The 22,891-nt window shown below is 48.8% G+C and overlaps 1 protein-coding gene and 1 long non-coding RNA gene across 28 annotated transcripts in view; one reads left to right on the forward strand and one right to left on the reverse strand.

The window, feature by feature from the left end:
- The window catches only part of GNL3L (G protein nucleolar 3 like), a 148,038-nt gene that overhangs the window by 17,466 nt on the left and 107,681 nt on the right, over nt 1-22,891 (forward strand). For 5 of the 27 annotated variants that reach the window (XM_077989089.1, XM_077989088.1, XM_077989092.1 and 2 more), the window contains exons 8-16: nt 859-962; nt 5,171-5,315; nt 8,169-8,256; nt 8,776-8,950; nt 9,040-9,182; nt 9,498-9,634; nt 11,835-11,962; nt 15,786-16,005; nt 18,527-18,654. In XM_077989089.1, the coding sequence (XP_077845215.1) occupies nt 859-962; nt 5,171-5,315; nt 8,169-8,256; nt 8,776-8,950; nt 9,040-9,182; nt 9,498-9,634; nt 11,835-11,962; nt 15,786-16,005; nt 18,527-18,609 (1,223 nt within the window). In that variant the 3' untranslated portion in view covers nt 18,610-18,654. Of the gene's footprint in view, nt 1-858; nt 963-5,170; nt 5,316-8,168; nt 8,257-8,775; nt 8,951-9,039; nt 9,183-9,497; nt 9,635-11,834; nt 11,963-15,785; nt 16,028-18,457; nt 19,158-19,957; nt 20,119-20,632; nt 20,687-21,017; nt 21,276-22,891 lie in introns of those variants that run through there. The other 22 variants (XR_013412970.1, XR_013412969.1, XM_077989093.1 and 19 more) reach the window with 16 other exon arrangements.
- Nucleotides 18,923-20,241, reverse strand: LOC144338682 (uncharacterized). Its single transcript, XR_013412976.1, has 2 exons — nt 19,848-20,241; nt 18,923-19,624 (listed from the first exon to the last, which is right to left on the reverse strand). It is a non-coding gene; the product is annotated as an uncharacterized LOC144338682 (long non-coding RNA).

Genomic DNA, 22,891 nt, shown 5'->3' on the forward strand with positions numbered 1-22,891 from the left:
GATTGGGTGTGACAGGGAAGGTGGGCAGGTCATCTTTAACGTCTAGCTTGGACCAGACACTGAACCCAGCAACTCAGTGATACTCATAATAGTCATTTAAAGTAGAAATTTTTGTTCTGATTTTCAAAGCCTGTATCACAGAGTATAGTACAAGTTAGGTGTGGAGTCCAAGCCTGTCTGCCTTTCAGTCTCCTATTCTTGCCATTTTGAGCCTTCTCTGTGATTGGACAACTTTGGAGAGTTCCTCCTCCCTCATACTGGAACTCACAGACTGGGGCAGAGGAGCACATGGGCTCAGGAGTCACTCAGGTCTGGGGCTCGGCCCCTCACCTGTCCTGATTCTTTTCTCTGAGACACTGAATAAGTCATGCCACCTCCAAGAGCTCCCATTTCTCTAGCTGTAAAATGGGCCATGAGTATCCCAACCTCACAGAGAAGTAATGATAAAATGCTTGGTACATGGTGGTCAGTACTTCACACATGATAGCCATTCTTGTTAGGGTTATCTTTGACATTTGGCCCAACCTAGAATGACCCAGAGAGGGGATAGGAAACAATATTTAGGAGGCCTCTGATGCTCCTGATGCTGTTTTGGAAAGAGAACGTTTGGGACCAGAAAGCTAGTTTGTCCATTCCCTGAGGGAACAGAGGCCCCCTCAGGGAGGGTTAACGCAACCCATAGACCAGACTGTTCTTTCTAACTCCAACCTGCGGACTGGATGGGAATGACAGGGCCATTCGAGAGACCTGTTGATGGTAGGTGGGCCTAGCTTTGGGTATGGGTGGAGGTGTCTTTGGAGGGAACCATGGAGGTGTTGTTCTGCTTACCAGCCCCGTCTGTTCCTATATTTACCCCAGACCTGGTCCCCAAGGAGGTTGTGGAGAAATGGCTGGATTACCTTCGCAATGAGTTGCCAACTGTGGCTTTCAAGGCCAGTACCCAGCATCAGGTCAAAAACCTGGTAAGCCTGGGGCTAGGGTCATCTAGCCGCTTTCAGGGTAGTTTGGGGCCAGAGTTGGGGGGAGTTGTGACTTGGACTGGAACCTCCAGCCCTTTAGTATTAGAACTGGGCCTTCAACTTTGAGCTTTTTGCTCCACCAAGAGACTTTTTTTTCTTTCTGTTTTTTTTGAGACGGAGTTTCACTTTTGTTGCCCAGGTTGGAGTGCAATGGCGCGATCTCGGCTCACTGCAACCTCCACCTCCTGGGTTCAAATGACTCTCCTGCCTCAGCCTCCCAAGTAGCTGGGATTATAAGCACGCGTCACCATGCCTTGCTAATTTTTGTATTTTTAGTAGAGATGGGGTTTCACCATGTTGACCAGGCTTGTCTTGAACTCCTGACTTCAGGTGATCCACCTGCCTTCGCCTCCCAATGTGCTGGGATTACAGGCATGAGCCACCATGCCTGGCTGGTGACTTCTTAATATTAGTTTCACTTCACTTCTTCCTATATTATCACTCTTCAGGAAACATTTCTTTTTTTTCAGTTGTAAGGATAAAACATAATGTCTATGGACAATTTGTAAAATACAGTTAACTACTTGTTTATTTATTTATTTATTTATTTGAGACAGAGTCTCACTCTGTCACCCGGGCTGGAGTGCAATGGCGTGATCTTGGCTCACCGCAACCGCTGCCCCCACCAGGTTCAAGCAATTCTTCTGCCTCAGCCTCCTGAGTAGCTGGGACTATAGGCGCGTGCCACCATGCCCGGCTAATTTTTGTATTTTTTGTAGAGATGGGGTTTCGTCATGTTGGCCAGGCTGGGCTCAAGCTCCTGACCTCAGGTGATCCTCCCACCTTGGCCTCCCAAAGTGCTGGGATTACAGGCCACTGCTCCCAGTCTAACTTTATTTTTTATTTTTTGAGACAAAGTCTCACTTTGTCACCCAGGCTGGAGTGCAGCGGCACTATCTCGGCCCACTGCAATCTCTGCTTCCTGGGTTCAAGTGATTCTTGTGCCTCAGCCTCCAGAGTAGCTAGGATTGTGGCTAAGTTTTGTATTTTTTTTTTTTTTTAGTAGAGATGGGGTTTCACCATGTTGGCCAGGCTGGTCTCGAACTCCTGACCTCAGGTGATCCACCAGCCTTGGCCTCCCAACATGCTAGGATTATAGGTGTGAGCCACTGTGCACAACCAACTACTTGTTAACTTTAAAAAATACATATACCTCCAGTCATTTTTCTCTTTGAAACAAATCACAGTTCTTCCCAATTATATCATTAATAGAGAAATATGTATTCATTGTAAAATATTAATACAGAAACTGATTGCTTCTGGGAGAGAAATTGGATACTAAGGGACATTTTTTTTCAATTTTGCATTGGATGTTAAACTTATTAAAAAATAAAGTAGAAAAAATAAAATTAACTACAGATAAAGCTTAAATACCTTTTCACCAGTCTCCCTAATTCTAGTCTCTTTATTCATGCCCAGAGGTAACTACCATTGACAGTTTGGTATGTATTCTTCCAGACTTTATTTTAGATACAGGGTCTCAATTGGTCATCCAGGCCTCAGTGCAGTGTTGTGATGATAGCTCATTGAAGTCTCAAACTCCTAGGCTCAAGACATCCTCCTGCCTCAGCCTCCTGAGTACCTTGGACTATAGGTGCATGCCTCCATGCCAGGCTAATTTTTATCTTTTATATTTTTGTAGAGATAGGGGTCTTGCTTTGTTGACCACTCTGGTCTCAAACTCCTGGCCTCAAGTGACCCTCCCATCTCAGCCTTCCAAAGTGTGGAGATTACAGGCGTAAGCCACTGCACTCGGCCTTCTTCCAAACGTTATTCTGTGCTTTGGATATACATAGAAGTGTATATATAAAGAGGGAATACTGTTTGGAAGTATTATGTATATCATTCTGTGGCTTAGTTTTTTTTCTCTTGGACATCTTTCTATAGACATGTGCCTTTTTGATGCTGAATACAATTAGTTTCCAGTTTTTTATCGTTATAACCTGGGCTTCTACAAATACCCTTGCATGTGTCTCCTTGGCACATGGGCAGGTGTGTGTTTGTAGGTGAGGTAGAGAAAGGGAGTGGCTGGGTCATAGCCTTTCTGCATTTTACCTTTACCTATACACTGATGAATCGCCCTCCATGATGGCTGTACCAATTTATACTCCCACCAGTGGGGTAGATGAATGCGTGAGAGGGCCTCTTTTCCTGCACCCTTGGCAACATTTGATAGCATTAAACTGTTAAACTTTTCAGAAACATGATACCTTATTTACATTTTCTTGGCCTTTTTAAAATTTTCACTTTAATTTTTTTTGAGATGGAGTTTCGCTCTTGTTGCCCAGGCCGGAGTGGGATGGCACGATCTCGGCTCACTGCAACTTCTGCCTCCCAGGTTCAAGCAATTCTTTTCCCTCAGCCTCCCAAGTAGCTGGGATGACAGGCATGCGCCACCACGCTTGGCTAATTTTGTATTTTTAGTAGAGACAGGGTTTCACCATGTTGGTCAGGCTGATCTTGAACTCCTGACCTCAAGTGATCCACGCTTCAGCTTCCCAAAGTGCTGGGATTACAGTGTGAGCCACCATGCCCAGCTTCTTGGCCTTTTTGATGGCAAAAATAGAAGCTGCTGCCTTTTCTTTTCTTTCTTTTTTTTTTCTTTTTTCTTTTTTGAGGTGACGTCTCACTATCGCCCAGCCTGGTGTGCACTGGTGCAGTCTTGGGTCACTGCAAACCTCTGCCTCCTGGGTTCAAGCGATTTTCCTGCCTCAGCCTCCCAAGTAGCTGGGATTACAGGCGCATGCCACCATGCCCAGCTAATTTTTGTATTTTTAGAGACGTGGTTTTGCCATGTTGGCCAGGCTGGTCTTAAACTTGTGACCTCAAGTGATCCGTCTGCCTTGGCCTCCCAAAGTGCTGGATTACAGGCATGAGCCATAGCACCCGGCCAGAAGTCACTTTTTCTTTTTTTTTTTTTTTTTTTTTGAGACGGAGTCTCGCTCTGTCGCCCAGGCTGAAGTGCAGTGGCCGGATCTCGGCTCACTACAAGCTCCGCCTCCTGGGTTTACGCCATTCTCCTGCCTCAGCCTCCCGAGTAGCTGGGACTACAGGCGCCCGCCACCTCGCCCGGCTAGTTTTTTGTACTTTTTAGTAGAGACGGGGTTTCACCGTGTTAGCCAGGATGGTCTCGATCTCCTGACCTCGTGATCCGCCCGTCTCGGCCTCCCAAAGTGCTGGGATTACAAGCTTGAGCCACCGCGCCCGGCCCAGAAGTCACTTTTTCTAACAGCTGTATTTCATTTGTATTCCACTTTTAGGATATAGCTTTTTAACCTCTTTCTTATTGGTGGATATATAGGCTAGTTCCAATTTTGTGATATTGGAAACAATTCTGTGGCTGGGCGCGGTGCCTCACGCCTGTAATCCCAGCACTTTGGGAGGCCAAGGTGGGCAGACTGCTTGATGCCAGGAGTTTGAGACCAGCCTGACCAACATGGCGAAACTCTGTCTCTACTAAAAATACAAAAATTAGCCGGGTGTGGTGGTGCGTGCCTGTAATCCCAGCTACTCGGGAGGTTGAGGCATGAGAATCGTTTGAACCCAGGAGGTGGACGTTGCAGTGAGCCAAGATTGTGCCACCACACTCCTGCCTGGGTGACAGAGTAAGACTCTGTCTCAAAGAAAAAAAGTAAGGGAAGAGGAGGGAGGAAATTCTGGGCAGAGGAGGTGGCATCAGGAGTAAAGAGGTGGCATCAGGAGTAAAGGTTGGGATGGCCTTGTCATGTGTGAGGAATTGAGGGAGGGTAGGCTGTGGGCCAGGCTCCCGCTCATCCCTGCGTAGGCAGGGAGGGTGGGCATCCCTGTTGTGCACACAGGGCCTGGAGAAGGGAAGCAGGCTTTGCTGGACATAGGCCTGTGAGAAGTAGACCTGGAGCTCAAACCTGCCCTATCTAGAGCCAGGATGCCATCCGGCCACTGCCAAGGGAGGCAAGTGACATGTGTCCAGGCAGAGGCAGGGGCAGAGAAGACTGGAGACACAAAGACAGTGGAGGGGAATGGGGAAGTGACACGTGTTCAGGATCTGTGTGAGAAGCCTTCAGTTTCAGGCTGAGGAGCTCAGTGATCATAGGGAGGCCCTGAAAGTTAAATCTGGGCTCAGACCTCATCTACCACCTGATGTCTCTTTAATATTCATTTTTTTTTTCCAGAATCGTTGCAGCGTACCAGTAGATCAGGCCTCTGAGTCACTGCTGAAAAGCAAAGCCTGCTTTGGAGCTGAAAACCTCATGAGGGTTCTGGGGAACTATTGCCGCCTTGGTGAAGTGCGCACCCACATTCGTGTGGGTGTTGTGGGTAAGACCTGCTGGGTGGTCATGGGGCCCAGGCTTCTTTCTTGGGCGGACACTTCACTGGGGGAAAGGATCCTGGGAGCTTCGTTGTCTTTTAGGGGAAGAGAGGAGTGGTTCAGGAAGGGTTTCATGACTTGTAACTTGGATGGGTGGGCATCACTGTGTATTGAATATTAGATCCATGGAGCAAATGCAGGGTGCCAGGCTTGGAGTTGGCACTATCTCATCCTATCAGAGCTGTGGGAGGGTGGGGTGACCATCTACCTTTTACAGATGAGAATTCTGAGTGAGGCCCAGAGAAGGACAAAGGGACTTTTGTTGCCCAGCCTTGTGCAAGACAAGGCAGAGCTGAGGATCAAACCTAGGCCTTTCTGGAACACAGGTTCCTGAGGGAGGAATGATGGGAATGGAGTAGGGAAATTGAGAGAGGCAGAGATAGATGACCAGAGAGAGAATGTGAAGCCACGTGAGAAAGACATTGGAGAGAGAGCTAGACACTGAGAGGGTATAGGTATGCATACCGGGATAGATACAGAAGAAGACACAGAGAACGCACTGGGAAGCCAGATGGCAGGGTTGGTGGGGAATGGAAAGAGGAGACAAATTTACATGATGGAGGCATGCAAAGAGGGAGATACAATCAGAAACACCAAAAGGGACATAGAGACAGACATGCATACAGAGATCTGCTGAGGGAGACATAGGAAGGGCAGAGATAACCCATGTATGTAGAGAGGCAGATGTATTCCTAAAGAAAGAATGAGAGAGACAAACACACTACAGGGATAGAGACAGATTCAGAGAGAGAGATACATGGAAGCAGACTGGACAAGGCTGTAGATACAGAGGAACACATACACATAGCTCTTACACATACAGATCCACAAACACATACACAGACCCACGCTACAGACCCAGAGATCCAGAGGAGGCACATCTAGAGAGACAGAGCCAGAGTCAAAATGCATGCAGACCAAGCCCTTCCCCCACACACCCACCCCAGTGCTGCTCCCTCAATGCACATAGAACCACAAGGAGGGCCGGATGTGGCAGCTCATTCATGCCTGTAGCCCCAGCACTTTGGGAGGCTGAGGTGCACAGATCACTTGAGGTCAGGAGTTTGAGACCAGCATGGCCAACATGGCAAAACCCCACGTCTACTAAAAACACAAAAATTAGCTGGGTGTGGTGGCGGGCATCTGTAATCTCAGGTACTCAGGAGGCCGAGGCAGGAGAATAGCTTGAATCTGGGAGGTGGAGGTTACAATGAGTTGAGATCATGCCACTGTTGAGATCCAGCCTGGGCAACAGAACGAGACTCTGTCTCAAAGAAAAGACACACATAGGCCGGGTGCGGTGGCTCAAGCCTGTAATCCCAGCACTTTGGGAGGCCGAGGCGGGCGGATCACAAGGTCAGGAGATCGAGACCACAGTGAAACCCCGTCGCTACTAAAAATACAAAAAATTAGCCGGGCGCGGTGGCGGGCGCCTGTAGTCCCAGCTACTCAGGAGGCTGAGGCAGGAGAATGGCGGGAACCCGGGAGGCGGAGCTTGCAGTGAGCCGAGATCGCGCCACTGCACTCCAGCCTGGGCGACAGCGTGAGACTCCGTCTCAAAAAAAAAAAAAAAAAAAAAAGAAAAGACACACATGTGCCCACATACACTTTGACCCTTGAACATAATCACGTACCCAGAGTCACAGAGGGACACAAATACACAGACATGTCACGATGAGGGAGATATGTGTACCTGTACAGAGAGAAATAGAGACATACAGAGAGGAGGTTAAGGAGGCGCAGACAGGGAGAGAGTAGAAGAGACACCGTGAGACACATACAGAGAGGCACCCATGAAGTGACCAGCCCACAGAGATAAGGAGCGTGGACAGAGGCTGAGAGGAGTTGGCATGGAGGGAATTATAAATAGAGGCAGAATTGGTGGGGTGGAGAGAATCAGAAAAGAACAATGGCCAGAATGAGAGACAGACAAATTGGCAGAGAGAGAGGTACTTCGATACAGAGGCACAGAGAGAAACAAAGATAAGATGGAGAAAGAGACTGAGTGGGAGAGACAGGAAAAGGAAAAAGTGGTGATACTGAGAATGGGAATGACAGAGAGAGAGAGAGAGAGAGATGCAGAGACTTCCATGCATGGCGATATTTAGAATGAGAATGACCTAGAGAGAGGGAGGGGGGAGAGAGGTGTGCAGAGGCTTCATGCACGAGAGGTATACTTAGACATATACTTTTTTTTTCTTTAGGCAATCAGCTTTCTCGGGTTGAAACAAGTATATGCTTGAGACAATAGTACACACATGTAAATTGAGCACATACAGAAAGAGAACGGTGAGAATGAGGCCCAGTGAGGGGAAACACAAAGACATCCACAGGCTGAGAATGGCTGACAGATGCCCAAACAGCAAAATACATACCTCAGGTAGACAGCTGCACAGAGAGACTGGCATCTGGAGATGACCTCCATCCCCATCCATGGAATGATACACCCAGACAGGTTGTTCTCTGTTTCTTAGACATTTCTTGATGTCCACCTTCTGTTGGATTGTGCCACTGAGGCCTTGCATTGAGGACCTCTGCCTGGCTGATTGTGGGTGGGAGGTTGGTGTCACATCTAGAGAGAGGGACATACCTATCTAGCATGCTCACAAATGGAGGGGAGAGGTAGAAAGGCCCTATAGGGGCTTTGTCAGGGCCCGGGGTGGGAAGGGAGGAGGCCAGGCTCAATTTTTTGGTTTCCCCATGGCCTGGTTACTGCCCCTGGCTGGGCCTCCCTCACACAGGCTGGCCTGAGTGTTCCTGAGGGCCTCTTCTGCCCTGAGCCATCTGCTGCTACTTTGTAGGTCTTCCCAATGTTGGGAAGAGCAGCCTAATCAATAGCCTGAAGCGCAGCCGCGCATGCAGCGTGGGAGCTGTTCCTGGAATTACCAAGTAAGCACCTGCCTGCTCCCCTACTCCACAATTCCTTGACCCTACCATTTCCCCCCAACTCCCATGCCTTCAGCCCCTGTCCCTTTCCTTATCGTGGACCATCCCCTGATGCTTTCCCCAGGCATAGGAGTCTCATAGCCCTCATTTTCCTGACACATCCTAGGTGTAGGCAGGTCCCCAGATGGGTGGTTCGGGTTAGCGCCTTGAAGCTTCTGAATAACCATGCAAGATTGGGCTACTAATGGGAGCTCTGTTGACTGGATGAAGCAGCTGAGGCTTGGAGAGTCAAGCTTGCCCAAGGGTCCTGCAGCTCAGTCCCCAGTGGCAGATGCTAGATTAGAATTAGCCTCAAGTCTGTAGAGCCCCAGTCACCCCTCCTCCAGCTCTACATCTCTCCACCTTCATCTCTAATAACACCTTCCCCTCACTCCTTTACACCCCCACATCCCAGACCCACCTTCGTGATTGGGGCCTGTACGATGCCAGCCACATCCGGTCTTTCTTCTTCCCTGCCCCCAGATTCATGCAGGAGGTCTACCTGGACAAGTTCATCCGGCTGCTGGATGCTCCAGGCATTGTCCCAGGGCCCAACTCAGAGGTGGGCACCATCCTGCGTAACTGCGTCCACGTGCAGAAGCTGGCAGACCCTGTGACCCCAGTGGAGACCATCCTGCAGCGCTGCAACCTGGAGGAGGTCTGCAGCAGAGCCCTGGCCGATGCCCTGCCCTACTCCAAGGGCCCTTCATTCTTCCTCATGACTTCTCTCCTTCCTCCCGTCACCAGATTTCCAACTATTATGGCGTCTCTGGGTTCCAGACCACTGAGCACTTTCTTACGGCAGTGGCCCACCGTTTGGGGAAGAAGAAGAAGGGAGGCTTATACAGTCAGGAACAGGCGGCCAAAGCTGTCCTAGCTGACTGGGTGAGGTGAGGAGGAGGTTAGGGGTAAGGGTGAGGCCCACTGGGAGCCTGGCTCCACAAAGGCTCATCTGTGCTCATTGCCGTTGGGGCAGCTTGACTTCCTGGGTCTTGGGGCAGAGGATGGCCAAGGTGCCAGGTCATGTCCTGCTCAAGACTTTATGCCCAGTGATTATCCAGCAACTCAACTCCTTCTTGTTCAGAAGCCACTGTCTGGGTTTTCTTGTTCCCTTGCTGTTTCTGGCCTACAAACTCATCGTCTCTTGGATTGTCATTGGTTCTCTCAGTGACAGCACCACTAATCTCCCCTATTTCCCAATGCAGCGGGAAGATTAGCTTCTATATACCACCACCACCCACTCACACTCTGCCCACCCATCTCAGTGCTGAGATTGTTAAGGAAATGACCGAGGTCTTTGATATCGAGGATACTGAGCAGGCCAATGAAGACACCATGGAATGTAAGTGTGGGCAGGGTGGGTCCACTTGGTCTTGCACTAGTGGGGCCACGCAGACCTGACAGCAAATCCCATGTTTGACCTCCCGCTTCCTTGGCCCTACTTGGGCTTTGGGCAAGTTGCTTAAGCAGCTCGAGGCCTAATTTCTTTTCCTGCAAGGTGGGGAATTCTAATCTGGCCCTGGCAGGGAGGGTGGGGGGTGGGGGGAGGGTGGTTGCGAGCTTTTGGTAAATACGAAAGAAGGTACCTGGTGCCCACTGAGGTGCTCTGGAAATGTGAGGCTCCATTCCTGTCTCTTGGGACCTGGAATGGACTGAGATGTTCTCTCAAAAACTCTCTAATGTTGCCTTAGGCTTTTTCACAACCATTTCAGGTCCATTTCTAGATTTTCCTTCTTACTCCCATTGGTGAATAAGGTACCCAGGTCACAGAAAGCTGATATTTGCCAAAGGATATCAGCAGAGGTGCCTTTGACCCGGTTCTCCTGCCCTGTTGAAGACTCTTCCAGCTCAGAGGAGCTGGGTGTCCAAAAGTATAGACTTCCTGGATTCAAATCCGAGCTTTGTTTCCTTTTTACTGTGTGATGCTAAACAAATTACTTCACTTCTTTGTCTCAATGATGTTATCTGTAAAATGGAGACAATAAGTCCACCCGATAAGGTAGTTATGAGGATTTATTTAATATGTAAAAGACATTTAGAACAACAGTGCCTGGCATTTAGTAAATAGATGCTCAGTAAATGTTAGTTTTTATTAAGATGCTTATTTGCTGGGGAGCAGAGATGTGACTCTCAGAAACTCCTGAGAATGTTTGCTCTCCTCAGATACTACTCTCTGCAGCCCTGGCTTGTGGCTCCCTGCTTCATTCTCTACACTGCCTAAAGAAGGTATCCAGTGCCCTCTGGGCTTGTCTGTAGACATTATGGGGTAGTTGAGGAAGCCTTGGCTAGCCTGGCTTCTAGATACTCTATTTTTTTCTCTTGAGGTCCAGTAGTTTTCCTTCTCTGGGTCTTTTAGTGTCCTTGTATTACACACGAGGTTAAGAGGACTTGCCTGCTTTCTAGTTTTCCCATGTGGCTTTGGGCAGGTCATCCCCCTGTCTGAATTTGTTTCTTCTTCTTCTTCTTCTTCTTCTTCCTGTCTGAATTTGTTTCTTCTTCTTCTTCTTCTTCTTCTTTTTTTTTTTTTTTTTTTTTTTGAGGCAGAGTCTTGCTTTGTTGCCCAGGCTGGAGTGCAGTGGTATGATCTGGGCTTACTGCAATCTCTGCCTCCTGGGGCCAAGTGATTCTTGTGCCTCAGCCGCCTGAGTAGCTGGGACTAGAGGTGTGCACCACCATGCCTGGCTAATTTTTTTATTTTTAGTAGAGATGGGGTTTTGCCATGTTGGCCAGGCTGGTCTCGAACTCCTGGCTTCAAGCAATCCACCTGCCTTGGCCTCCCACAGTGCTGGGATTACAGGCATGAGCCACTGCACCTGGCCTTAGTTTCCTCCCCTGTTAAGTAGGGCGGTTGAGAAGGGTTTGAGCTTATGTTCTTATGATGATGCTTGACCCTGGCTGGATGTGAGGGCAAGAGGTGCTCCATCACTGAGAATGCATTTTGGCAAAAGATTGAGGTCTGAGAAATTGAGAAGACAGTGAGGAACAGGTTAGTGGTGAGCGTTTTCTGGAGGAGGTGGCCCTAGTGCTGGATCTTGAAGGGTGAGTAGGGATTAGAAGGCCAAGTGTAGGGAATAGGGGCAAAATTATACAAGCAGGCATAAGGGTAGTGGGGCACAGGGCAGTGGGCACATCTGAGGGTTGCAGTAGAGGCCAGCTCCAGGCAAGGGACCAGAGAGAGGAGGAGAAAGTCTGGTCCTGGGGAGGGAATCCCAGTGCCTGCCATTTACAGAGCAGCATCTTGGGCCAGAGCATTACAGACATCTGCCATGTCTCACAGCAGCCCAGTGTGAAGAGGGCTTGTGGAATTCCCATTTTCCAAATGAGAAAGCTGAAGCTCTGAGTCCAGCTCCCAGCAAGTGAATGTCCTACTGCAAAACCCATGCGTTTAATTCTTAGTCATGTGGCCTCTCAGCAGGAGTGAAAAGTTCCTGCACCTAACTTCCCTGGGAAGCATCTGTGTATCCTTTTCACTGAGGCCTGACCAGGGGGGCTGGCTACAGAGGGTAGCCAGGGCCCTGACAGTGGTGTTGGTTGTGTTAAAGGCTTGGCCGCTGGAGAATCTGATGAGCTGTTGGGTGACACGGACCCACTTGAAATGGAGATCAAGTTGCTCCATTCTCCGATGACGAAAATAGCAGATGCCATTGAAAATAAAACCACCGTGTATAAGGTACCTGTCATCTTTGTTCATGGCAACCCTCTTCTCTCCCCAGGGCTCTGGGAAGTGGTCAGTCCCTTTTACCTGCCTTTCGTGTGGTGAGATGTGGGTGGTTCACTTGCTGCCTGTGGGCTTCTGGATGCCTGGCCTAGTGCATCCTTTACCAAGCAATGACAGGTCCAGGAAGCAGGCATGCTCTCTAAGGCAGCTTTCCCAGCCCTGGTTCTAGCCCATAGAATAGGTATCACTGTCTAGCCACCCAGTTGTCCAACTTGCAAATGACTCTTTCTTCTCCCTAACTAGTACCAGGATTTTTTTTTTTTTTTTTCTTTTGAGACAGAGTCTCACTCTGTCACCCAGACTGCAGTGCAGTGCCGTGATCTCGGCTCATTGCAACCTCCTCCTCCCAGGTTCACGTGATTCTCCTGCCTGAGCCTCCCAATTAGCTGGGATTACAGGCATGTGCCACGATGCCCGGCTAATTTTTGTATTTTTAGTAGAGACAGGGTTTTGCTATGTTGGCCAGGCTGGTCTCGAACCTCTGACCTCGGGTGATCTGCCTGCCTTGGCCTTCCAAAGTGCTAGGATTGCAGGCATGAGCCACCACGCCTGGCCTGGGATCTTATACTCTGTCAGTCACCAAGACCTATGTCTTCTCCCTCCTAAATCTTTTGACAAGCTTTTCATCCTTTTCATCCGTACCATTCCTGTAACCCTAAACTAAACTTCCAGCCCTCATTTACTTGGACATATGTCCCAAGGTTGGTTGGTTGGTTGGTTGGTTGGTTGGTTTCTTTTTCTTTCTTTCTTTTCTTTTCCTTTCTTTTCTTTTCTTTTCTTTTCTTTTCTTTTCTTTTCTTTCTTTTCTTTCTTTTTTTTTTTTTTTTGAGACGGAGACTCGCTCTGCCGCCTAGGCTGAAGTGCAGTGCCGTGATCTTAGCTCACTGCAACCTCCACCTCCTGGGTTCAAGCAATTCTTCTGCCTCAGCCTCCCGAGCAGCTGGGACTACAGGTGCCCGCCACCATGTCTGGCTAATTTTTTTTTTTTTTTGTAGAGATGGGGTTTCACTATGTTGGCCAGGCTGGTCTTGAACTCCTGACCTCAGGTGATCCACCTGCCTTGGACTCCCAAAGTGCTGGGATTACAGGCATGAGCCACTGCACCTGGTCGTGTCCCATGATTTCTAATGGCCCAATCTGACCATGTCACCTCCCCTGCTTAAACTCATTTCATGGCTCCCCAACACCTACACGATCAAGTCCATATGCCTGTGACCTGCTGTTCAAGATCTGCAGGGCATGATGTGATGACTCCTAGAGGTTTTTTCAGCCTTGTCTTCTGCCAGTCCATCCCCCATCTCTGCCCTTGAGGAGTTCATATTTTAGTGGGTTTCAGACACAGACATCCGCACTGTGATGGAGACTCATAGGGTGTGGATAGGGGTCGAGGTTGGGACAGCATGGATCCAAGGACCCTAACCTGTACTACCTGTGGGTCAAGGAAGTCTTGCTCAAGTATTAGTCCATTTTCATACTGCTGTAAAGAACTGCCCGAGACTGGGTCCTTTATAAAGGAAAGAGGTTTAATTGACTCAGTTCAGCACAGCTGGGGAGGCCTCAGGAAACTTACAACCATGACAGAAGGTGAAGGGGAAGCAAGGCATCTTCTTTACAAGGTGGCAGGAAGGAGAATGAACACAGGAGGAACTACCAAACACATAAAACCATCAGGTCTCATGAGAACCCACTATCACGATAAGAGCGTGGGGGAAACCACCCCCATGATTCAATTACCTCCAGTTAGTCTCTGCCTTGACACGTAGGGATTATGGGAATTATGGGGTTTACAATTCAAGATTAGATTTTTGGGTGGGGACACAGCCAAACCCTATCAAGTCATGTCTTGAAAGCTGAGGAGTTCTCTGGGCAAGGGCGGTCAGCAGCATGTGGTCCAGGACCCAGCTATGTCGACCAGGCTGGTCTCGAACTCCTGACCCCAAGTGATCTGCCCTCCTTGGCCTCCCAAAGTGTTTGGATTACAGGTGTGACCCACTGTGCCTGGCCAGAGACAGACACCATTTTTGGTACTCAGGTGTGCTCTATGTTTTTCTAGTGTTCAGTCAGGAATGACCCCTCCCCATCAGTAGTATGTTGAACACCACTATCATCCCTAACCTCAGTCACTCATCCTTCATGTTTCTAATTAGCAGTTACCATACTCTGATTAGTGGTATAGATTGCTGTACCTTCTTTAGCCTGGTTGTTTCCTGAAGATGGAACTGAGGCTGGGCGTGGTGGCTCATTCCTGTAATCCCAGCACTTTGGGAAGCCAAGGCGGGTGGATCACCTGAGGTCAGGAGTTCGAGGCCAGCCTGGCCAACATGGTGAAACTCCATCTCTACTAAAAATAAAATTAGCCAGGTGTGGTGATGCGCACCTATAATCCCAGCTACTCGGGAGGCTGAGGCAGGAGGATTGCTTGAACCCAGGAGGCATAGGCTACAGTGAGCCAAGATCATGCCACTGCACTCCAGCCTGGGCGACAGAGTGAAACTCTGTCTCAAAAAAAAAAAAAAAAAAGAAAGATGGAACGGAGTCACTCATTTCTCTGACCCCAGCAGTGCCCCACACAGAGCTGGACACAAAGTAGGTCTCAAAAGAAAAATTTTTTTTTTAAGACAGGGTCTTGCTGTGGCACTCGGGCTGGAGTGCAGTGGTGTGATCTTGGCTCACTGCAACCTTGAACTCCTGGGCTCAAGCAGTCCCCCCACTTCAGCCTCCCAAGTGCCTGGGATTACAGATGCAAGCCACCATGCCCAGCTAATTTTATTTTTATTTTTGAGACAGGGTCTTGCTCTGTGTCCCAGGCTGGAGTGCAGTGGTGCAGTCTTGGCTCACTGCAACCTGCACCTCCTGGGTTCAAGTGATTCTCCTGCCTTAGCCTCCCAAGTAGCTGGGATTATAGGCACTCCCCACCATACCTGGCTAATTTTTGTATTTTCAGTAGAGAAAGGGTTTCACCATGTTGGCCAGGCTGGTCTAGAACTCCTGACCTCAAGTGATCTGCCTGCCTCAGCCTCCCAAAGTGCTAGGATTACAGGCTTGAGCCACCGCACCCAGCCTCCCAGCTAATTTTTAACAGAATTATTTGTAGAGACGAGGGTCTCATTTTGATGCTTAGGCTGGTCTCAAACTCCTGGGCTCAAGTGATCCTCCTGCCTTGGCCTCCCAAAGTGCTAGGATTACAGGCCTAATCCTAGTGAACCACTGTGCCCACCAGAATTTTTTTTTTTTTTTTTTTTTTTTTGAGACAGTGTCTGTTACCAGGTTGGAATGCAGTGGTGCGATCTTGGCTCACTGCAACCTCCGCCACCCAGGTTCAAGCGATTCTCTTGCCTCAGCCTCCCAAGTAGCTGGGACTACAGGTGCGTGCCACCACGCCCAGCTAATTTTTGTATTTTTAGTAGAGACGGGGTTTCATCATGTTGGCCAGGATGGTCTCGATCTCTTGACTTCGTGATCTGCCTGTCTCGGCCTCCCAAAGTGCTGGGATTATAGGCATGAGCCACTGCGCCCGGCCTACCTTTTCGTTTTATTCTTGTAAAGGCCATGCAAACTACCCCTTATCCATCTCCTGTTTGACAGATGAGGAAACTGAGGCTGAGAGTTAACTAAGCACTTGCTGGAGTGTGGTGGGGCCAGAATTGGAGCCTAGTTCCACATGGCTCCAGGCTCCTGTTCTTACCCAAGCCTGTGTCCCTACCTTTTCTGCAGAAGTCTTTGGAGATTCTCTGGGGGTCAAGACCTCATCGTTATGTTTTCTGTCTCTCCCTAGATTGGAGATCTCACTGGGTATTGCACCAATCCGAACCATCATCAGATGGGGTGGGCTAAACGCAATGTGGACCACTGCCCTAAGAGCAACAATATGGTGGATGTCTGCTCAGTGGACCGCCGCCCAGTGCTGCAGAGGATCATGGAGACGGACCCGCTGCAACAGGGCCAGGCTCTGGCATCTGCCCTGAAAAATAAGAAGAAGATGCAGAAACGTGCAGGTGGGAGCCCCTGACCACCCCTGTGCTCTAAAGAGGGCCCACATGGGATCTGTTTTTGTTTTTTTCTGGCTTACTGCAGCCTCTGTCCCTGGGTTCAAGCGATTCTCCTGCCTCAGCTTCCTGAGTAGCTGGGATTACAGGCACCAGCCACCATGTCTGGCTCATTTTTGTATTTTTAGTAGAGATGCTGTTTTGCCATGTTGGCGAGGCTGGTCTGGAACTCCGGACCTCAGGTGATCCACCTGCCTCGGCCTTCCAAAGTGCTAGGATTACAGACGTGAGCCACCGCATGTGGCTCCACCTGGGATCTTGATTGGGGCTCCTGAATGAGTATCTCTCTGTGTCCAGCCTCAGTCTAGGGTTGGGGGCAGGGATGAGCTAGGAGGCTCAACTACCAGCCACAGTGGTTCTCAAACTTCAGCTCACATCAGGATTCCCTGGAGGGTTTGTTAAAATGCAGATTTCTGGGCCCCTCCCTCATAGTTTCTAATTGAGTAGGTCTTATGTGGGGCCTTTTAGAATTTGTATTTCTTTTTTTTTTTTTTTTTTTTTTTTTTTTTGAGACGGAGTCTCGCTCTGCCGCCCAGGCTGGAGTGCAGTGGCCGGATCTCAGCTCACTGCAAGCTCCGCCTCCCGGGTTCACGCCATTCTCCTGCCTCAGCCTCCGGAGTAGCTGGGACTATAGGCGCCCGCCACCTCGCCCGGCTAGTTTTTTGTATTTTTTAGTAGAGACGGGGTTTCACCGTGTTAGCCAGGATGGTCTCGATCTCCTGACCGCGTGATCCGCCCGTCTCGGCCTCCCAAAGTGCTGGGATTACAGGCGTGAGCCACCGCGCCCGGCCTAGAATTTGTATTTCTAACAGGTTCCCAGCTGATGCTATTTCTCTGGGGATCACATTGGGAGAACCACTGGCCTGCCTAGTCTGTGTTTCAAATAACCATCATTTATTTATCAGGTACTCTCTTTTTTTTTTTTTTTTGAGACGGAGTCTCGCTCTGTCCCCCAGGCTGGAGTGCAGTGGCCGGATCTCAGCTCACTGCAAGCTCCACCTCCCGGGTTCACGCCATTCTCCTGCCTCAGCCTCCCGAGTAGCTGGGACTACAGGCGCCTGCCACCGCTCCCGGCTAATTTTTGTATTTTTTTAGTAGAGACGGGGTTTCACGTGTTAGCCAGGATGGTCTCGATCTCCTGACCTCGTGATCCACCCACCTCGGCCTCCCAAAGTGCTGGGATTACAGGCTTGAGCCACCGCGCCCGGCCTTTATCAGGTACTCTCTATTTGTTAGGTAGCTTGCAGGCTATATATAATTTTTACTTTATCAATAGGCACTACACTCAAAATCCTACAGGTACAAGAGGATATACAGTAAAATCTCTCCCACCCCTTAGTCATCCAGACTGCCCCCTCGTCAGCCAGTTAGTTTCTTGTGTCTTTCCCGAGATAGACACACAAGCAAATATCTATATATTCTTTGTTTTCTTTTTCCACACAAATGCCAATCTAGTGGACACATGGTTTTGCCCTATCATTTTTCCACTCAGTATATCTTAGGGATATGTCTACATTAATACACAAAAGAACTTCTTCCCCTTGTTTTAATGGTGGTACATTGTGTAGCTGGCCCATTTGGGTTTCCATGCTGTACTTATTTTCACTAACTCATTGCAAAAGTCTTACCCTTATTTGATAAGTGAGAAAACTGAAATCCAGAGGCATTAAGTGACGCACTGAAGGTAAGACAACTAGTAGTTGATAGAGCCAAAATACAGACTTCGGGTTGATTGACCACATCAGCCCTATTCTTCGAACTAGATTGTGTTCTGTAACCAAACATACACAATCAGACATTCACTCTTGGCCTGGCTCCACACTGAGTCCTGGGAATTCAGATGAATTGCCCTGGAACTCCTAGTCTTATTAGGGAGTGGGGAGGAGAGAAGAAAACAGACCTTGGCAGCATGAGCACATAGTAATCATACTGAAGACCCAGCAAGCCCAGTGAGGGAACCTAACCCAGCCTGGGAATGGTGGTTGGATAGGGGTGATCAGAGAAGGCCTCCTGGAGGAGGTGAAGTCTGGGGGGCATCCTGAGAAACAACAGGGTATGTCTGGGGGATAGGAGGTGTGCGTGGTGAACATTCAGGCTTAGAGCCCCTACGGCCATGTTGCCTTTTGCTGTGAGAGCCTTGTTTTGAGGGTAATGGTAGAGCGCTAAGTTTAACACAGTAAAGGAAAATTACTGCTTTGGTATTTGGACAAAAATACTTGGAGCCCAGTGAGTCTGAAACCCTGAGATAGAAGCTATGTTGGGATGATCATTTCACAGATAGAAAAATGTATCGTCTACCTGTGAAGCTGAGCAGTGGCTTCCAGCAGTCACCAGTTTTGTGGTAGTGTTTGGGGGTAAGTGAGCCAGTTCAGGAGCTTGGTGCAGACCAAGGTAGATGTAGGCCAGCGTCAGCAGGCCTCCTGGTGGCAAGCCAGCCACCAAAATACTGCCTATATTTCTCCATTTGCAGATAAAATCGCCAGCAAGCTGTCTGATTCCATGATGTCTGCTCTCGACCTCTCTGGCAATGCTGATGATGGTGTTGGTGACTAATCGACTGATCTCACTTCCCTTCCGCTCCAAGCACCAGTTCCAGTGGTACGGGGGAATACCAGTGAAATAGTTTGGTTCTCCCTGAAGCATCTGCATATTGAAAGAACGCTTTCCCAACTATGTGTCTTTTCCCTTTCCTCCAGTAAAACAGTCCCGGCTAGGTGCCGTGGCTCACGCCTGTAATCCCAGCACTTTGGGAGGCAGAAGTGGGTGGATCACCTGAGATCAGGAGTTCGAGACCAGCCTGGCCAACGTGGTGAAACCCCATCTCTCCTAAAAGTACAAAAAAAATTAGCCAGGCATAGTGGCAGGCGCCTGTAATCCCAGCTACTTGGGAGGCTGAGGCAGGAGAATTCGCCTGAACCTGGGAGGCGGAGGTTGCAGTGAGCCTAGACGGCACCATTGCACTCCAGCCTGGGCAACAACACGAAAATCCATCTCAAAAAAAAAAAAAAAAAAAGTCCCAAGGGACTGCAGCTGCCAAATCCTATATCCTCTATTTAACCCCTACTCTGTTTTAGAAGAGAAATAAAAGAAGTATCAGCAGAGCTCAGGCGCTAACATCTGTGGAGGGCTGACCTCCTACAAAACTCTGTCTACAAAACTCTCTTAGATAGGTGAATATGCCACTAGAGGTTGGGCTGCTGGTAGACCTGGGGGTCCCTGCGGGAGGGTGAGGGTTTCTTTACCACCCCACAGGAGATTTCAGTGGCAAGGCATGCCTGCCGTGGGCTTTGGGCCATGCATCTTCCAAGTCCATAGGTCTTCACCTGGGTGGCAGTGAGAGAAAGTAGAAAGTAACGAGCCTCCTGTGTCTCTGGAAGGTTCTAGGGATAGGGTAGAGGGAAGAAAAGAACAAACAAGCCTGGCTTGTGCTGAAGTGTGGTAGGCACTACCCTGTTTGTGTGAAGAGAAAACAAAGCACCTGTTAGTAGGGAGGCTTTGGGGGAAGCCCCGTCTTGGGGGCAGTTCTGGGCAGATTGTGAATTGGAGGAATCTCTTTAACTGAAGTATGCTGGCTGGACCCTGCCCTTGTGTGACCATGTCTCCTATTGCACTAGCATTTGAATTCCATGGCTCAAGAGGGTTCTTTTTTTTTTTTGAGTCAGAGTCTCGCTCTGTCACCCAGGCTGGAGTGCAGTGGCCGGATCTCAGCTCACTGCAAGCTCCGCCTCCTGGGTTTATGCCATTCTCCTGCCTCAGCCTCCTCAGTAGCTGGGACTACAGGTGCCCGCCACCTCGCCCGGCTAGTTTTTTGTATTTTTTAGTAGAGACGGGGTTTCACCGTGTTAGCCAGGATGGTCTCGATCTCCTGACCTCGTGATCCGCCCATCTCGGCCTCCCAAAGTGCTGGGATTACAGGCTTGAGCCACCGCGCCTGGCCTCAAGAGGGTTCTAGTACCATTTATTCACAGACTGTATCCTCGAGAGAGCTGCTATATATGGGAGTGTACTAGCCAATTCCTTTTCCAGTGTCTGTAAGTCACCTCATTAAAGTATAATTAGCTACCTCCTCTGGCAGATCCCACCCCATCAGACAAGGGCAGTGAGCCCAAGCAGTGCCAGAGGCCCTCAGAAGGGGATTAGGGTAGATGATTGCAGCTGAAACACAATCTTCTTTCTTTGCCAGGGTATTTTGGGGGTTTTGCCAATGACTTCAGTTCCCAGCAAATTACTTGAGTCGACACATTTGAAGTGGGTGGGCATAGCATTACTGCAGTCTTGGATGTCTACCCCAAACTTCCACACCATCCTTCGACCCACAGCTGCACCTTTATTTAATTATTTTGCTCTGTTGCCCAGGCTGGAGTGCAATGGCGTGATCTCAGCTCACTGCAACCTCTGCCTCCCGAGTTCAAGTGATCCTCCTGCCTTAGCCTCCCGTGTAGCTGGGATTACAGGTGCCTGCCACCACGCCTGGCTAATTTTTGTATTTTTAGTTAGAGACAATGTTTCACCATATTGGCCAGGCTGGTCTCGAACTCTTGATCTCTAGTGATCCACTTGCTTCGGCCTCCCAAAGTGCTGGGATTACAGGCGTGAGCCACTGCACCCAGCCCCACAGCTGCATCTTAAACCTTGCCTTTGCCTCTGCCTTTCAATCTGGTACCTCCTAATTTACATCCTAAGAATGGAACCATGTGACAAAGACTGGACCGCCATTGGCTGCGGGCTGTTCAGGCAGGGAAGTACAGACCACTCTTTTATTCAGGGGCAACCAAAGGAGAGAATTACGTACTTGTTGAGTACAAACTGCACCAAGCCCTGGAGACCCATTACCACTTTTTTTTTTTTTTTTTTTTTTTTGAGGCAGAGTCTCGCTCTGTCGCCCAGGCTGGAGTGCAGTGGCGCGATCTCGGCTCACTGCAAGCTCCGCCTCCCGGGTTCCCGCCATTCTCCTGCCTCAGCCTCCCGAGTAGCTGGGACTACAGGCGCCGCCACCACGCCCGGCTAATTTTTTTGTATTTTTAGTGGAGACGGGGTTTCATTGTGTTAGCCAGGATGGTCTCGATCTCCTGACCTCGTGATCCGCCCGTCTCGGCCTCCCAAAGTGCTGGGATTACAGGCTTGAGCCACCGCGCCCGGCCACCACTTTTAACCCTCAATACAGCTCTGCTAGTAAGGGATACGTCTCCCCATATGAAAAAAAGAAGTAATCTCAGAATGTTGGCCGAGCATGGTGGCTCACACTTATAATCCCAGTTATGCAGGAGGCTGAGGCAGGAGAATCACTTGAACTCAGGAGATGGAGGTTGCAGTGAGTCAACATCACATCACTGCATTCCAGCCTAGGGGACAGAGTGAGACTTTGTCTCGAAAAAAAAAGTTGACAGGATGGCCAGACCCAAGTGCGCATATTAAGTGGTGGTGCTAGGAGTGGAACCCAAGCATGATTAAAACCCTATGCAGGCACTTTCCTCTATATTGTACTCCCTCCTTAACAAAGGAAGATTGATTAAGCCCCTACTTTGTGCCAGTCTCTGTTACCAAGTCCGTTAAATGCATTTTTTTCTTTTTTGGTTTAAAAAACTCTTTAGTTTCTTAAACTACTAGTTTTTAGTGTCTTGCTAAAACTACACTCAGTCCTCTTGAATAGGCTACAACTTATTTCACACGATCTCACTGAACTCTCCTGGTATATATAGTGTTATAATGAAAAATTGCCTACCAGGACAGCTAAGTCTATTTTGCAACCATACAGCGTTTCGTAATTTAGCATTTAAAATACAGACAGTCCCTGACTTTTGGTGGTTTGATGTGGGATTTTTGGTGGAAAAGCAGTATACATTCAGAATGCACCTCTACTTATGATGGGGCTACTTCCTGGTAAACCCATTGTAATTTTCAAATTACGGGTTTATCAGGAGGTGGCGCCATCAGTAATGGAGAAGTGCTGGGAGGTAAATATTAGAAATGGAAGTATCTAAATGAGTAAGGAACAGCATGGGAGCATAATTTGGCCAAAATCAAAACTAAAGTAGTCATGTCGGTAAGAATTTGGGACTGCAGGCGAGGTACAATGGCTCTCAACTGTAATCCCAGCACTTTGGGAGGCCAAGGCAGGCAGATCACTTGAGGTCAGGAGTTCAAGACCAGCCTAAACAATATGGCGGAACCTCATCTCTATCAAAAAAATACAAAAATTAGCTGGGCATGGTGTCTCATGCCTGTAGTCCCAGCTACCTGCGGGGCTGAGGCCGGAGGATCTCTTGAGCCCAGGAGGTTGACGCTGCATTGAGCTGAGATTGTGCCACTGCACTCCAACGTGGGCAACAGTGAGACTGTCTCAGGGAAAAAAAAAAAAGAAAAATAAAAAAGACGTTGGGACTGCAGTTTCTCTACCTACAGCATATCTCAAAGGTTTTTTAATCTTAACTTTTTACCTTCATTTTTCAAAACAATTAGGGTACAATTTACATATAGTCAAGTTCACTCGCTCTTTATAGTTTTAGTTATGTGAGTTTGTACAAACATATACAGGAGTGAACCACCACCACAATCGAAATATAGTTGCATCACCCCCCCAAAACTCTCCAGGCCCTTTCGTAGTCAACTCCTACCCCCAGCTCTCAGATTCTGCCAACCACTGATTTGTTTTCTGCCCCTATAGTTTTGCTTTAGCATGACTGTCATATCAATAGAATCATACAATGAGTAGGCTTATTTTATGCCTTCAGGTTTTAAAAATTATAAACATTTACATTACAGTAAAATTCACTCTGGTGTACAGTTCTATAAAGCTCTGATAAATGTGTAGAATTGTGTAACTGCCAATGCAGTC

This window comes from Macaca mulatta, chromosome X, assembly GCF_049350105.2.
Source record: "Macaca mulatta isolate MMU2019108-1 chromosome X, T2T-MMU8v2.0, whole genome shotgun sequence".
Classification (NCBI taxonomy): Eukaryota; Metazoa; Chordata; class Mammalia; order Primates; family Cercopithecidae; genus Macaca; species Macaca mulatta.